The following is a 17291-nucleotide window of genomic DNA, read 5'->3' on the forward strand; positions in this document are numbered from 1 at the left end:
CCCTTTTCTCATTTTTGTTCTGCTGGTCACAATCAGCAGTGACAGTGAGCTAGATGGACTTTTGGTCTGACAGTTTCACTAGTCTTATGTCTTAATTTGGCAGTGGAAGGTTGGGATATTGACATAGCATTTCTCTGTCATAGGAATGTAAATGGTAATGTGTAACTTTTTTAACTAAAGGCCATGAGCCAGAAGAAGCAGCCGACAGACTAAAGAAAGCTCTAGTAAAGGAAACTGATGGACTTTCCTCTTCACTGTTGTTTATTAGGTGGCTGTAGGGTTGCAGCTTTTGAAATACAAAAATAAAGGCCACATTGAACAGATGGCTGCTGCACATAAATCATTATTCTATTGGCAGTCAGGATATCCATAATAAAAAGCGGCTAGTCAGCTGGAAATGAGGTAGGTTGTTCCTGGTCCAGTTTTCCTTATTTTCAGTGTAATGAAATGGATTGGATTTCCTTCAAGATCCCTGTGAGTAAGGATCCGCTAAGTTGCCTCTGGGAACTCAGAATGCCCTCCCACCTAAGAGGTGGGCGCCTGTTCCTGTTTTGGAGAAACAAGGGGCTAGAAATAGGAAACCATCTCACCTAGGCAAAGGATCACAGCATATATGTTTCCTCTCGGCTTGCTCATACAAGTGCAAGGAGCTCTGTACTCTGGCTAGGCAGCTAATGCATGTGGTCAGAACAGCCTTGCCCTAGGCATCTACCTGCAATACTTTCTTGTCTTCTTTTTCAGTTTATGAATTAAATAAACAAAACCTGGAAAAAGGAACTTCTGGTGCAACTACAAAGTTGCCCCATGGACTGGCAAAAGCATTTAAATCCTGCACCATTTCATTTCTAGTGCAGCCTCTGTCATCTATGCTAAAGAAATAGCTGTGAGAGGAACAAAGATGCACTTTACCACTATATGACATAAAAATTTGACAATCATCAGTAAAATACAGGTTCTTTAGGAGTATTTCTGATTCTGGGAAGTGTATGTGTGATCTAAAGGTTAGAGGCAGTATAATAAACATCCAAGTTTTAGTTCATCCATTCTGTAACACAGTTGAAACTAGAAGAATTATTTCCTTTTAGTTTCAGCTGTTATTTCATATTCTAGCTTTATTTTTATTTTAGAAAATAAGTCAGTCATTTTATATAGTCCGCAGAAATTTTCTATTTTAAAAATTCAGTGTGTTCTGGCAGGAAGACATTTTGTTGGGCGATTCTAGATCTACTGTATTTGAGCATGTAATAGTTGTGCATTTCTCTACATTCTCTTAGGCTGTCTGAGATTCAGACCTCTATTCAAAGCCATCAGCTAATGAATTGCTGCCATATGCAGCAGGAAAGAGGTGCCATTGTTATCCATACATTGCTACTGTTCATATGCAGCCATTAGAGTCATAAATGCAGAATACATGTCTCTAAAATTAGAATAGAGGATGATAACCTTTTGTGCAATTTTCAAGCATTTTTATAGACTTTAACAGAGAAATGTATCCTTGTTGTAGTGATGGGCAGTTCCACTGAAAAGTTACCATTATTAAATACTACAGGCTTTTCCATAAAAATCTAACAACCTGGCGTGCAAGGCAAGTTCACAAGTTGTTGTAAGGATTGCGCACTAGAGCTTCAGCAGACAAAGCTAAGAACTAGGCCAAGGTGCTAACAAGGTGTTGACAGTTTGTTACTGAAGTGCATGTGTATTAAAATATAGATTCTTGTTCTTCTCAAGGATCATATTACCCCATCCCTTGTAGCTGATTGAGTTTAAATTCTATGAGATTTCAGTCAGTAAATATATGGTATCTTTTATCATTTTGGCTTAGAAAGCTGTCAAATTAGAAAATCAATGGATTAGAGAAACTTGTGCAGCTAGTATCTTTTGGGGAAATTCACCCAGTACAGGCAGATCTCTTAACTCAGAGCAATGCAATGCTGTACAGTCACTTGAGTCAGCAGCAGCCAAACTGCCACAGAACCAGAGGTAACAGAGAGAGGGCCCTGCGGCTGGCCAGATGAGTCACCAGACTATTCGCCCGTTTGAGAGCCTGGGATGCTGCAGGAGAAGCAGCAAATTAGCCCAGCACCAGGTTGACAAGGCACTATGCCTTCTGGGATCCAACTGAGTATCACAGTGCTCCACTGATTCGTGTAGGCTTACAAGCTGACTCCAGACTAGCATGGGAATCTCTAATATGGGGTTGTAGTGTGACATATATCCTTGGTGTCACTGGTAGACACATCCTGAGTAAATATGGCAAGAAACCTTTTCCCGACAAAATGCCACAGGCCACTTATTTAATTTGTTAATAGAAGCATTGCTGTAAAATCCAGACTTACCAGTTAAACTATCAAGTGGGGACTGACATCAAATTGGGTATTACATGGCGTATTTTGTCCTTGTTTTGTCCTCATCATCTTACAAAAGCCTCAGTGTTTACCGTTTTAATGCAACATTGCAGCTGTATTTCTTCTGTGATGTGATGTGTGGGATTTCTGTTTTAACCCAGATGATTGAGTGACTTCACAGATAAATACTTAATGAGTCATAAATTTAAAAGGCATCAGTATACATTTTAGTGCACTACAGTATGTAAGTTAAACCCCAAGTATTCTAGCACCTAGATGTATCTGCCTCTGGCACTTTCAGCCAAATCACTGACAATATCCTGTAGGATAAGGAGGATTTCTTGCCTTTTGATTGAGCAGAACTCTTGCAAGGTGAATATTAAATTCCACTTTGCCACCTTACTCTTGAAAACTCCTTTTTTCTCCCCAGTATACGCTTTCCTTGCCATTGCTCCAGAATTTTGGTCGGGGCATACCGACAGCAGGAGCAATTGCTTGTGGGTGAATCAACCCCAAAGCCAAGCTTGCCTATTACCTGGCGAGAGAAGCTTGGCTATAGGGTAAGAACAGCTATAGGCATTGGGTTGCAAGTACAGTCAGTCCTGCAGGTGTGCTAGAAGAAATTTGGTCTTTGTTTTCTAATCCCACTCACCTGATAAGGTTCAGATTTCCGAAGTTTAATGTGAAGGTATCATGATGGGTCAATAATTACAGGCCACAGGAGTGGCAGTTCCATCCAACTGCTAGCAAAGGCTGTATATTTTGGACTCACTTTGTTTGAATTGGTGGGTTAGAAATTTGCAGCAGAGGAAGCAAATTATTAAACTGAGATTGATGACATTGACTGAGATGTATCTGGAAGGGTTAACTAAGCTTCAGTGTAAAAACGGCTATTTTGAAAGAAACCTGGAAGGGGAAAATGTATATCCAGAAGAAAGAAACAATGATAATCTTCCAAAGGGTATTTGATGTTCGTTCTAAGGTTAACTTTGTCTAGACCTTCTGATGTGATTTTCATTTATATGTATGCATTCTAGCTTACATACACTATTGTCAGAAAAATTAAGTGGATTACTGAGTGCAGCAAAGCAGAGTAGATTATTTTTTTAAATGAAAAAAAGTGTTTTAATAAAACTTCCCTATCCAGGAAATCCAGTTTGCTAGTATTACTGGCCTTTGCCTTGTGATTCATCAAGCTAAAAAGATAGAGCCAGATGCCCCTCAACAGGCTCCTTTAGTAAGTTCTGGCTTTCTCTATTTTCTCTGAAAGAGTTATCAGAAATGGAGATGCTGAAAGCAAAGAATGGTATTGTCACATTGAACACACTTTTTATGGGGAGAATCTGACCAGTGGAATCTAAATAGCTTACTAGTATACCATCATTTACTGTGGAAAGACCCAAGGAACTGTAAGAATGATGTGTAAATTTTTAAAGTTCCAAATTACTTTCCTTAAAAACCTACTAAATTTTAAATGTAACATGTAATACTGTCCATCCCTTCTTCATTCAAGTTAAAAAAAAATAGGAGGAAGGCCCTCCAGTTTTGTAGATTAGTTATTTGGGATTTGTGCAGTTATCAGATATGTAAGTTTTACTGTATTACACGCAAGTTATAAAATTTCAGGCTGAGTCGGTGATTTAAGCATGAGCAAAAATTTCAGATTTGAAAAAATAGCTTGAATTTGTGATAAACCAGCATATGAAATGAGATAGATGCAAGAAAAGTGCATTCAAATGAGGTTTTGGTAGATCCTGATAAGCAGTGACTCCCCTGAAAATGTTTAGAAGATTCTGTGTATAACCAGAACACCATACAAGCATTCCTGATGAAAGATGCAGTTGAAATGTCCTCAGGGTTCAGCTGCAGCAAACCACAAATTTTGGTTGTTTCTCTTTGAGGTACAAGGAACAAAAGTCGAAAGTAGTTGCAGGCAGGTAAGATCTTTTGCAGTTTAGCAAGAGAGACCGTTGCTGCTGCATCAAAGCTTGCATCTGAATTTGAGCTTGATCAAGGTTTTTTTCAATCCATCCCTATTTTCACATCTGTGTAGATGATGGACAGGGAGTATCTCATTAATCATATTTTATATTGATAAATTAATTCAAACAATAAGACTTGGGAAGCATTGTAGATGATAAAATATGTGTAGTTCACTTACGAAGTAGAATTATTATATGTGTAGTTCACTTAATAGGTAGGGTTATTACCTGCTAACAAGGTCACGCTTCTCCTTCCACTTTAAAAGTCTAGGAAATGGTCTTTGACTTGCTGATGAAGAAGCCTTCCTCATTCTGCATCCTACTCATGTCATGCTGAGATCTAAATCTCTACATGATTTAGGATGAATCCAGTCCACTCCATAAAACAGAAGGCGACTTCTTGAGGTTTAAAAGGAATAAAAGATTAGCGAAATCTAGGGCCAAAAACGGTATGATATTTTAAGATAGTCTAGATGAAAAAAAGAAGCCAAACAAAGAGGTAATCATAAAAATGTAAAAAGTTCAAACTATGAAAAATAGAACTGGCAGCTGTTTGCTTAATGTTCTAGGTTTTGACAGGTCAAAGCACGGTTTTGCTGTGTTTTTTCACCAATGGATGAATGAAATAGTTACAATCAATCAATCAGATGTGTTCTTTCTGTTTGCTATATATGTAATTTTCTGAACTCGACACTGGAGAGAACATCTTTGGGGCAATATCAAATTCTAATGTTTGTCTTTTAAACTGCTGATCCTCTTCTGCAGTAAGGTATTAGCAGCCATTGCCTGCCTTGCAGTTTTTTGGTATGGTATCTTTCACAAAAACAAGTCTATTGGCAGGAATGGTGGTGGTCATGCTCTCTACAGTGGTGCCATCAGTTTGAAAACATGGAGGATAGCCAACCTGTTTGGGTGTGAAAGAAACTGAAATGGAAATTTCAGAAAAAGGATTTGAAATGCGCTGCTACTTGGCTGGGATAGCAGTGCTGAGTGGCTTCCGAAATGCCACAGCCAAACCCTAGCAAGTAACCTGATCTGTCATTCTGCTGGGAGCAGCGCTACTCAGCACACTGCAGTCTCCTGTCATCATTTTTAAAAGGAATTATTGCTCGTGAAACAGAATTGTAAAGATTCCCGTTAAAGTGAATTGAGCACATTCAGGTGTACAGTTAGCCTGGCGTCCTGTAAAATGCATTACTGGTGTTAAGTAAAGGGTAGACAGCAGTTTAAGCTACCAAGATAAAACCTAGTTCAGATAGCTGGTGCTTTTGAGGTACCGTTGTAGCGCTTGTTGCACATTTACATTGTCTGCCTTCCCCTCCTCAGACTTTACACCTCACGATTTGGACACTCAAATTCATAAGTGACCCCAAAGCGTTCTCCCTCTCCCCTTCACAATATATTTTGCGCTTTTATCTTTGGTTTTCGAAGCTTTTGAAATACATTACCTACATATTGACAAGCTCTTTTCTGCATTAGTAAAGTTTGATACTCAAAAGCAATATCTGATTCTTATACTATAATTTTAATGAAAAAAAAACCCTGAGATTCTTACAGTTTTCTGATTCCAACAGTTGGGATTTAAGGCATTGTGTTAAAATTTGAAAAACTACAATTTGCCATGTGAGCATGATATGTACAGAGAATGCAATGCAATCCACAATACTGATATGGAGGCAGGAACAAGGCAAACATACAACCTGAAAAGGGGAGGGGAGTTTAGTTTGCCCTTCTTTCTCCCTCTCTCTCCTTCCTAAAAGTATAGAAAGACCTTCCCCTTCCTCTATTTGTTAACAGTAAAAGCAGCGACTGCACAGAGAGGGTATGATTATGGGCTCATGTTATTAGAAATGAAAAGGAGCAACGAACACCGTCAGAACATCTTTTTTATTGATATGCACACCTAAACATGGCATTAAAAAACTCAAGAACATGCAAGATGGAGACAAGATGCATAACCATCTGTTGAATTAATATCCAAAAATCCTAGTTTGGAACTAGTGGAACGTGTAGCTTATTTCTATGTTTCATTACCATTCATAATTTCAGCCAATGAAATTTTTATTTCCCCAGCATTTTATATCTTCTCAAATGTGTTTGCAACCATTCAATTTCTATTTGTTTGTAATTTCAAATATATAAAATGACCCTAAATCTTCTTTTCTTGCCCTAGCCATCTTATTTTGGAACAGCCAACAAAAAGAGCAGCAGCAACAAAACAAAAGAATCTTTTTGGATCTAAGGTCTGTTTGCTTTGAAAAAGATCAGAGTGTTGGTGCATCAAAATGTTGCTGGATCAGCTGTCTTTCTCCTTTCCAAAAGAGATAATTCTGAATTAGGAGGCTTGCAAAACAGATCAAAGGGAAGAATTTTGTCCAGGCTACTTCTATTGCAGGTTCAGCTAGTAACCATAGAGTCCAGTTCGGATCTAAGACAAGATAAATTTCATTACTTTCCGTGCCTTGTTTAATGAGGTCTTGTGATTGTTCACTGCACATCTGAGATCAAAAGTGTCTCTGGTAAATCCAGCCAAACAAGAGAGCTGGTCACACCTAGCGTGGTTCAGATAAGGTAAAAGGGAAGAGGGTGATAAACAACACAACAAAATGTAGTTTAATGATTGAGGACATTGTCACTGTGGATTGTTCATGAATAATCTAATTTGATTTACAATAATTCAGTATAAATATAATAATTTTTCAAGGAAGTGTCTCGTCGTTTGTAGTTTAGCATGAAATATATAGCACGTGGAGAATGATTTTAATTCAGTAAAGTCATATTTGTGCAGCAACAAAAGAATAAGAAAAAACATGTCTGAAATAGCGGTAGGGATGTACTGAAGGAGTTCTCAGCTTTGAATTGCAGGTCAACTAGAAGGAGTGATTCCCATACTCAGTTCTCTGGTAGGTGCCAGGTTGAGGTGCTTTTCATATCTTCCTTTCAGTCTCAAAGCATAATTTTTTGTGAGGAAATGCTTCCTGACTTTGAATGTGCTAAACTACCTCAGCCACAGGTAACATTCCTGAGACTTATAAAAATAAACCGTCAGAGTGAAGTGGTGAATATATAGGCCAGTAAGTGTTTGGGGACATTTCTCAAGAGGTGATACTTTCAGGCTCAGATTTGTCCTACCTGTGGTCGTGCAAGTAAGGAAAGGTGGGGCTGCACAGTCTATGACTTTCTATATTTTCAGTCACAAACATGAGTGTTTGAAACAAAACCTGCTTTAGAAATCTGTTTGGCAGGCCCTGTTATCTCCCTTCTTCAGCATGGGTAAATTGGCTAAAATTAGTCAGGGGAAACAAAGATTTCTCAGTCCCTGGCACCCCTTTTTACGGGTAAATGTTCTTGGTTTATATACTTTTTCAGAGACTGAAGGGAATCTTTTTGAGAGAGCTTCATGGTAAAATGCTACCAGCGGAGCAATAGAAATAAAGCTGTAGTGTCCTGAATATAGTCTAATAGCTTTCTTTTTATTTTAACATACTTAAAACTAATACTGAAAGTTAGCCCAATTGCAGTCTCCAATGTAGCATTGTTTTTAGCTATTAGCATGTGGTTTTTAAAGCTCTCTTTGGATGAAATGCAAGGCCCACATCGTGAAGTCAGTTGTTAGGCAGGATATAATTTAGACTTCAGCTCCTCTTCTCTGTTTGAAATAAAATGATTACATTGCAGGAGAGCCTAAGGGGAGATTAAAAGTTTTATATCAAAAGTTGAATATTTTCTTTTGTTGTACATTCTTCTTTTAAAGAAAACGGTATTCATTTAAAATACTGTGTGTTCTGATGTACTTGAAAAGGCACTACTCTGAATTAAAAAAAAATTCATAAAGTATGCATGTATGTGAGAAGAAGATGGTAATCTTCATTTGAGTGTTTAGTCAAAGGTTTTTAACTCAACCCATTCTGCTTTGTGTCTAGAATGAGACAGTTATCTGTAAAGCCGTATAGTAACATCATAAATAGCAGATGGCCTGCAGTGTTTAGTGAGCAGCAATTAAAGTGACAAAATCTCTTGGGGCTCCTCTCCACAGAAGGTTATAAAGCTATATTATAGCCTGCATTCTAGCCAACAGAGCCTTGCCTGCAAAAGTGGTCCTTGCCTGTCTTTAAACTGTCTGTAAGTGGTTCCAGGCAATAGATCCACATAATTACAGTTCTAGTAACTCCTGTGATGCCTCTCATTCTTTGCATCCCAAAGTTATCCAAGGGCAAAAGTCACTTGTAGATTACAAAGTTGTATAGCTCACATGGGTGCTAAAACAGATGGAATAGTCCGTTATCAGGTAGAGTGTGATATGAGCAACAGGATAAAGTTATCGTCCAACAAGGTCATCTCACTTTAACCGCTGGCGTCAGTGAGACCATTTTTGCCAAGGATGCTCTGGGCACATTTATAAGAAGGCATTATCTATTCAAGGGAATTCATGGAAGCCTTCTGATAACAAATATATGCGCAATGAAGCCTTTTTGTAAGAGCTCACCATATCAGCCAAATGGCCATAGATCTTTTTTCAGAAGCTATAAGAGGGTTCTAAAAGTAAAACTATTATAGTTCAGTAACCTACCTTCTTTCATGCTTGTGAAAATGAAGAATGCCAAAGCTGTTAATGTTCCTGAGGAGGGTGGTCACTGAACTGGCAAATTTTCTTGTAATTTTATGACAGAAAAAAAGGGTATTTTCCAGTATATTATTATGTAAAAAAATAAAAAAAGGTTTACTCCAGCTGTCAACATTAATGGGCACTACTATCCCAAGGCACTGTTAACACAGTTTTGTACTCATTTGCCTCGTGTTAGTGGTGCTTATTTTCAGATGTGGATACCTGACTACAGGAAGCAGGTTAACACCATTCAACTTCCCTCCATACCTCCCATTAAATAGACAATAATAAATATTGGTGTCCATTGCAGACTGAAGAAGAATTTGAGCTGATAGTATAGAATGGTAAAGCTCTGTGTTCAATTACCAATATCATATCTCTTGCAAAGGCAATGAATTGGTAATGTGCTATTATTCCAGATTTCCAGAAGAACTGAGGTGGCATGGGATTTAAGAAGACGGTTAATGGCCATTGAAGAGGAAGACAGTTTATCGTATCCTCCACTGAATGTGACCAATGGAAATTACACATGCATCCTTTTTTACGCTAATAATTTCAGCCTCAAAGCCAATGATTCACTTTCTATAGATTTGACAAATATAACGTTTGTAACCCAGGACGTGGACATTTCCTCCTCTGAGTGCTCAGACATCAACACAACGTGAGTAGAACAAGAAAATTTGTATCATAACACATGTGATTGTGAAAGCTAATGAGAAATGGTGCAGTGGCAACAACTTAATACTAATTTAATTCTTTTCTTCTGAAGCATCCAGAATAAAAATACTAAATTGGATTTTCTTAGAAGATAAGATGTGAGGCAAGAACACAAAAATTTTGCAGATACAGCCTGTTTTTACTAGTTTTTCCATTTTATAGTTCTGAATTCCCAGCTTGTTTATAAGAAGGCGTTTGGCCCAAATAGGTTTCTCTTACAATCCCGTGAACCTCCACTGGCATTAGGGGAGATGATGATTTCACTGTAGAATTCCCTTGAAGTGAAGTATTGCCATTTCCTAGGGTAGTAATTCAGCTGGAAGTATGTTAATGAGGCATGGTCTCTCTTTCCTTTATTTTGCAGAACTTGCTCTTAAGTAAAAAAATATTTCTGTAGAAATGTTTTGTTGTACTTTTTGAGAACTGAACCTTTGCTGTATGACTTTTGTAATTGCCTGCTGATTTAGAATATTCCGTTTGACTGAAATGTCACAGTGATCTAATTAAACATGATCTAATTAAACAATGATCTAACATTAAAAATATATTTCTTTCTCTTAGACTGTCATTAAAGTACACAAAGCCAGTGAGTGGAATCAACAGCCTGGAGATAAGGTAACTTATGATTTATTCTTAAATAGATCTTTGTGAGATACAAAGTCTGTTTGTAAATTAGGACAAAAACAGGGGAGGAGACAAGTGAAAATATCTGCAAAATTATTATTTTGTTTCTGTGTTGAGGAATTACTCTACAGTAAAACAATGATGCAGTATTTATATAGATAATTTATAAACATGCTCAGGTAAACTTTGAAAAAGTGGTATGGGTAAACACTCATGTGAGATATTGGCATATGAAACATCCTGTTGCTACTGCTGCTAATAGGATCAGATCTTAATTCCATCTCAGGGAAATGCAACTGTGATTGGTAAATAGTTCTAGTAGTCGAAGTCTAGTCGTATGGCCAGGGTTGTATTTAGCCCTGCTGTGGATTACCAGTGTATTCTGTTGGAGCTAGCTTGTATCTAATGAGGGATGCAGAAACTCATAATTTTTCTGCTCCATGGATGATGGCAAGACCAGGCTTCTCCTATCGTGAGAAGAGGGAAGAAAAATTAAGGAAAAGAAAGACCTGGATGAAAAACAAAATAACTTCTGAATTTGAAACAGTTACCTTAGATTTTGATAGCTGCAGCAGGAATAAGATCAAATGTGACAATAGTGCACACATCTGGACTTTAGAGTATTATTCAGATTTATTTTAGTCATCAGTGTGTTAAAATGTTGTCAATTTTATGAATTGTTTGGTGAAAACTTTAATATGATCCTGAATCTGAGCTGCATCCAGAGAGAAGAAAATTGAAGAAACTCTGTGGACAGACTCTACGTTAGCCTCTAGGGGGGATTTGGTGGGAGCTATAAGCGTAAGCTGAACCTTGGGCACTTAGCAAACATCAGGACCTTATGGATTTGAACTGCTTAAGCAGTTAGGCACAGTGCTTTCTCTACCAGTTGTAGACAAAGGTGGGAATTAGTGAAATTTAAGCACTTAAGTCATTTTTGGAACTTAATGGAAGTATCTGAAGATTCCAACTCAGGTTACCAGCCTTCAAAAAAACCCAATTATTTAGTAGTTCTACAAAGAGAGAAAAATCCTCTGTATATCATTACAAGCTCTTTTGATAGATCTTTTTCCTCTGTCTCCTTTCCTCTTTCAGTGATTAGAAACTAACTGCACATCCCAAACATCTGTAGGCAGAACTGACTCTATCCACTTATAGACTAAGTCCTCCTACGCAGCAGGGGACTGAACTGTGGAACACTACTGGTTTCACATCATTCTTTGTCTTCAGATACAAGAACTAGTGGAATCAGGCAGATACTCAGCAGTTCTCATAGTGAGCATGGTATCTCCAATTGGCTTTTCCCCAGCTGTACTCCTATACTGCTTCGGTGAAGGTGTAAGCACATGGAGTTTCTGCAGAGAGGGTCTGTGAGCTGTCGGAAATTTACTAAGCCACCCTTCTCCGCCTTACCAGCCAAAGTGTGCCTGCTTTCTCTCTCTCTCCTCCCTGTAGGAGTGTTGGAAATACAGACTGACTCTCTGGTGAGAGAGAAATGAAGGACAAACTGAAGTTACTTCTCAGAAAGTTGTAACACCCAGTGGATACAAATAGCTAAGGTCAGAGTCTGGCCTTAAAGTATTATAACATAAATAAATACATAGCTTATATGAAATTTGTTAGGATACAAGGTGTGAGGTGAGTTACACAATAAAGGGGAAATTCGATAGAGGGAATCATTGAAAGCAGAATAGAAATGACTAGATGGTAGCTAGTATATGAAATAGTCCGTTCGTCTAAAGTAGCATAAGGTTGGAAGATCCAATATTAATTAAAATGTTTGCTCCTTCTGTCACTGAAACTCTAAGAGCTGTTAATGCAATGGAGAAATGGCTCAAAGAAGCATGTAAGAACAATACTGCCACTTGTCCAGCCTCTGGCACCAAATCATGACACCATGTAGCGGAGAGACAATCAACAGAAGATAGTTTCGGAAATCCTTTTATTTTTTGATATCCACCCTACAACTGGTAAGGGATAATCTGGGAGAAATTTGGTGTTGTCAGGGACAGAGGAAGTACTACTCTTCTAAGACTGCAGAAGAGGCAAATGCCAGCCTTGGCTTGCCAAAGGCAGCAAAAGAAACAAGATACTGATATATTTACAGTTGAAGGTATGGGGTCTGTTCTCCAGCCTCTACTGCAAATAGTGTCTCTCTCAAATCTACCATTATTAGCCCATGCTGTTTGCAAGCATTCAAGACATTTCAGTGCTAAAACGTTGCAGTTTATTTTTTTTAAACCCCATAGAGACAAAAATTCTATATCATGAATTAAATTACTTACTTAGCTCGTACTTATGTAAAATATTAGGGACTAAAATAGGTTCCACATTTGCTAACGAGTACATAATTTGACCTGAATAATCTCTATAACTAGATGATGATGTACAAGAGGAAAGGGCTCAACTTGATACATGTTTGGCAGACTTTTTAAAACCTGTAATAAGAAAAGACTTACTCTGCATAGATTTTATCTGAAATCACAGGTGGTAGAAGAGGAGAAGAACCTTGAACTTATTAAGTCCCTTTTTAATGATTGTTTCAAAGTTACTGGAAGGCCTGAATCAGGTATTAAAATTATTACCACCTTTCACCATCCATTGTCTGTTCCTTCCTAAAAATTTTCTGCAGCTGTCTGTGCTCATATGAACGGAAGGGTTTGTGTTACTTTGTCAGGTATCTTCAAAAGACTTTATAAAGAAAACTTTCCATTGATCTCAGAAATAACAAGAACTAGAATATATCACACCCCGAAGGCTTTAAAAAGATGATCATTTCGCATGCTAAAGATACACCCTGCTATTTGTGTTGTTTTATGTTGAATTATCTCTTCATTTCAGAGACAAACATGACTGTCTCATAAGGTATTGTCTGCACAGTTCCAGTGTCCTTTTAGTTCTCTATTAGCTACCATGATACTGCATAGCATAAAATGCAACTTATAAGGTATACTCGACAGAAACAGAAAAATTCATTGATCGTTACATGATTCAGGAACGCTTTATTCACCTTGTTTATTCCAACAATGAATTCTCAAGAGCTTCTTCTAAAACCCAGAGATACATTTCAGCCTCTGTTTTCGCCTTCCACTTCATTTTAAGCACATGTGTTGTTCAAGATGACTCCTTAGCAGGATTACAGTCTACCTCAGCAAACAAGGTGCAAGCAGTACAAAGGGCAAAAAGGTGGGAAGGAAAAGAGAACAGAGCCATGACTGCAAATTTCTTTCTCGCAAAGGCCAATAGAACTGACTGTTTACTTCAGGTATAGGAGAGCATCTCTTGAAGATATAAAGTGACACAAGGCAGGACCATGTTCATAGCTCAGTTCGTTCCTCAGTAAATCTGGCTCTAACCTCAGCAGTATGAGCTGGATCCAGAGCTTGCCCTTACTGCTGCTGGTCTACCACGTTATGTGGAGCAACTAGTCATAGCTCACCTGCTACTAGCAGCAACAATAGCTATCTCATCTTATGCAAACAGCTGTCATCTCTCTCTTCGTCCCTCTAGCAAAAGTGGTTGTCCAAGTCCACTCCTATATTTGCCACAGAATAGTGGGCTGTCACTATAGTACGGAGTAGGAATAGGGTCTTTGTGCTACTGTTAGAAAGGCGGGCTACTGCTGCAGCAGGGGTGGGAGCAGAGGACAGTAGCTTTTGCTATCGCTGGAAGAAGCACTCTCTCAGCTCTCTAGCGGGCAGCTGATGACACCAAGCTGTTCAAATGTCTGACATCTTCTCTGGGAAAAGGTGTCAAACTGGATGAAGTTTTTGACATTAGCTGGACAAAGCTTCCTTAGCGTTTTTCCCATTTACAAAGAGCACTTGAATGTTAGTGTTCCTTATAGCATATAGGGAATTGAATAGAATTAATCCGAGACTGTGTTATGAAGTCTTTTACTTAATAGTTGTGTTCCTCTTTAGACTTTCGAATCAGGAGAGATTCCAGCTAGCTTCCTTTTTGATAATTTCTCTGCTTATAATGAGTAGCCACATGAAATAATGACAGGTGATGGCATTTAGAGTTCGTATGGTACCTAGTACAGAGGGAGCGTGGCCTATGAGCAGCAATTGTTTGTGCCACAGTACATAAAGTAAACGATGGCTGTGTGACAGTTTGCTCCCTGTATTGGCTCTAGTGTTTAATATGAACACAGAGTTTCCTGTAAAAACCAAGAGGTACCTTCAGTTCTTCAGATGAAATTTTTGTCATCTCGCCTCCTCTTGTCATTCATTGACTATACTGTATTCATTCTATATGCTGTCTCTTCATCTAAGAAAATATTTATTAAATTAAATGAAGTATTCATAGTAATCCTTGCAGTTTGAATGTCTTATTTATAATTTAATGAATTACGGGTGTATCAATAATCAGTTATGGTTGCATAAGCATGTGCTTGCTGGAGACTGTTTGCTATCAGTTATTTGGATGAAATGCTAAGGATAAAAGCCTGGAATGTTACGTTAATCCTACCAAACTAATTCACTGCTTAGAATCTTAATTCTCATAAATCTGTAAATAACATAAAGTGTAAGTCTTAAGTCTTAGGTACAATGTGGAGGGACAGCATTCTTATGGAGGTCACTTTCAACCCTACTTTGTAAGTACTTTGCCATACTTATGGTAAATCTCCAAAGAATTTCCTTGTTTGCCATTTTACTTATCTTCTTGGCAAGGGTACAGAACACATCCAGTATCTGCGGTTAGCACAAACAATTAAGTAAATTTCTTTATTTTTATAACTGGCATTGTCTTAATGTCAAAGACATTCAGCTAGTGCCTATAACATTGCTACTTAGACACTATAGAAACTTGGTTCAAATCGAGCTGTACCTGAGGAGAGAGGCCTTTTTTCTAGCAGTTGATATAGAGGCTACTATGCGTTTTAATTTATGTAACTTTAGCATTATAACAACAGAATATTGTCTCATAAATATTGCTGAATGTGCATTAGATATAATTGAAGGAGTTATTTTTGTTTATGATGAATCTTTGCTGCTGAGTGTTATATGAAATGGACTACTTAGAGTCAATACATCAAGTATCCCATGAAAAAAAGCCCTTTTTCACCTGAGTGACACTTGAGTTCTAGGATTCTGAGGATTTTGAAACTCTTGAGAATTATGAAGTTATATGCACCAAAAGCCACATATATTAAAAATGGATCTAATACTGTACATAACCTAACTTGTCAAATTGTTATGCCACTTCAAATGAGCACTGTCTATGTTGAGCTTAGAGTTTAGGCCATGTGGATGATATGCTACTGAAAGCAACTGATTTAAATAGCCAAGCAATATTCCATAATATAGATCTCTCTCTCTCTCTGTATGTATCCTATACAACATACAATATTCTATATTGTACAGCATTTATAGACAATGGCTTATTTTTCAAACTTACTGTAATTGCATTTAAATACTACCTCAAATTTTAAAATTCATGTGTAGTGCTACCCATTAGTAGATAGACCTATCAGATTTTTTTTTTGTTGTAGAAAGTCTCAGTTATTGCTAAAAAGACTCCTGTCCTACAGCTTTAGTGTTTACTAATTAGCAAAAAAAAAATCTTCAGCAAACAAGAGAGCAATAAATAAATAAATCAAGTAGGGTTAAAAAGTGTTAAGCAGCATACAATCAGGAGAAAAGTTTTATCATTTCCTCAATTATTTCTATGTCAAAAATGTTTGGGAAGTGCTCGTATTGAAGTGATAGCAATATATATATAAACCACATGTTACAGAGTACTTAAAACTGATGCAATATCACATGTATCTGTACAGACCTTTGCAAAATGAGGCTATATTTATTTATGCCTATCCTGCTACAAAATTAGGAAAATAGGGCTGCCAATGCACACACGTATGTCCTTAGTGAGAGAAAACTCGATCTTCCACTGTAAATCCAGACGTTTGCAATGGCAAGCGGCAATTTAGGCATCTAAGCCAAGAAGGAATTGCAAGAATAAATCAAAATGGTTATCATGCCTGTACCTTTCATAAAACCAATCTTTAAAAAATCCTATAAAATGTTTATTGAGAACTACTGCAGGCCTACTGACAGTCTCTGAGGTTCCGCACCACTGATTATAAACTATTGCTAACTGATGAAATATTGCACTGGTGAAGACCCTTGAAGACTGAAATCACATTTGCTTGCTCTGTGCCTGCCTCAGCTGTGGAAAATGATGCTTATGAGATGAAACTCTAAGAAGTCATAAAAAACACATTCACAAAGTCTCTTCATTTATGAACTGTCCTAATGATATGGGAAGCCAAAATGTCAACTGTGATATATGCGGCTAGTAATAGTGAATCTTTATCTGCCACCTGTACTTTATCAAATGAACATTAACTTTTTCCTTCTGTCATTTTGACTCTTTTATTCTATTTTATTTCCAGATTTTTGATGACCAACATGTTCTATGGAGGCTCCGCTAGAAACTGGTCCACTTTAGAGTCAGTTGAGATTGTACAGGATGACGAAAAGTTTGCTAAGTTTAATGTTTCTGTCATCTCTGCTCCTGCAGAGTATTCATTTCATTGTCAGCTGGTGGGAACAAGCAATCTCTATCCTGCAAAGCTGATTCCATCCAACAATGAAGCAAAAAACTGGGATGTTTTCATTTCCAGGTTCCAAGTGAGTACATATTGCCACTTCAGAGATAATTCCAAGAACTATTATTTGCTATTGTAGGTGCTGAATGGCATACATTCATAATGCCCTTACTTTCATTTCAATCTGAAGGAAAACGTAAAAGAAAAGCTCTTCCCCCTAGGTGAGCTATTCAATAAGGGGGAGAAGAGAAGGCAGTTGTTGAACAATAGGAATGTGAAAGCACAGCTGTGAAAAACAAAAAAGCTATGAAGTTGTCCACAGAAAAGAAAAACCAATAAAACCAAATGCGCTTAATCAGGCAAAGAATGACTAAGTCCCCATGCCAGTTTAATGAATTGGGCTGCTATTGGAAACACGGACCTCTTAAGTGGGTGGCTTTATGCTGCTTACTTTGTTTTTA

General features: G+C 37.7%; 1 protein-coding gene across 2 annotated transcripts in view; it reads left to right on the forward strand.

Annotated features, from left to right (window-relative positions):
- LOC104152141 (V-type proton ATPase subunit S1) overlaps positions 1-17291 on the forward strand; it is a 58880-nt gene that overhangs the window by 35569 nt on the left and 6020 nt on the right. For both annotated transcript variants that reach the window (XM_009687351.2, XM_009687350.2), the window contains exons 8-10: positions 9353-9594; positions 10212-10265; positions 16675-16912. In XM_009687351.2, the coding sequence (XP_009685646.1) occupies positions 9353-9594; positions 10212-10265; positions 16675-16912 (534 nt within the window). The remainder of the gene's footprint in view (positions 1-9352; positions 9595-10211; positions 10266-16674; positions 16913-17291) is intronic.

The sequence above is a fragment of the Struthio camelus genome, chromosome 1, assembly GCF_040807025.1.
Source record: "Struthio camelus isolate bStrCam1 chromosome 1, bStrCam1.hap1, whole genome shotgun sequence".
NCBI classification, from domain to species: Eukaryota; Metazoa; Chordata; class Aves; order Struthioniformes; family Struthionidae; genus Struthio; species Struthio camelus.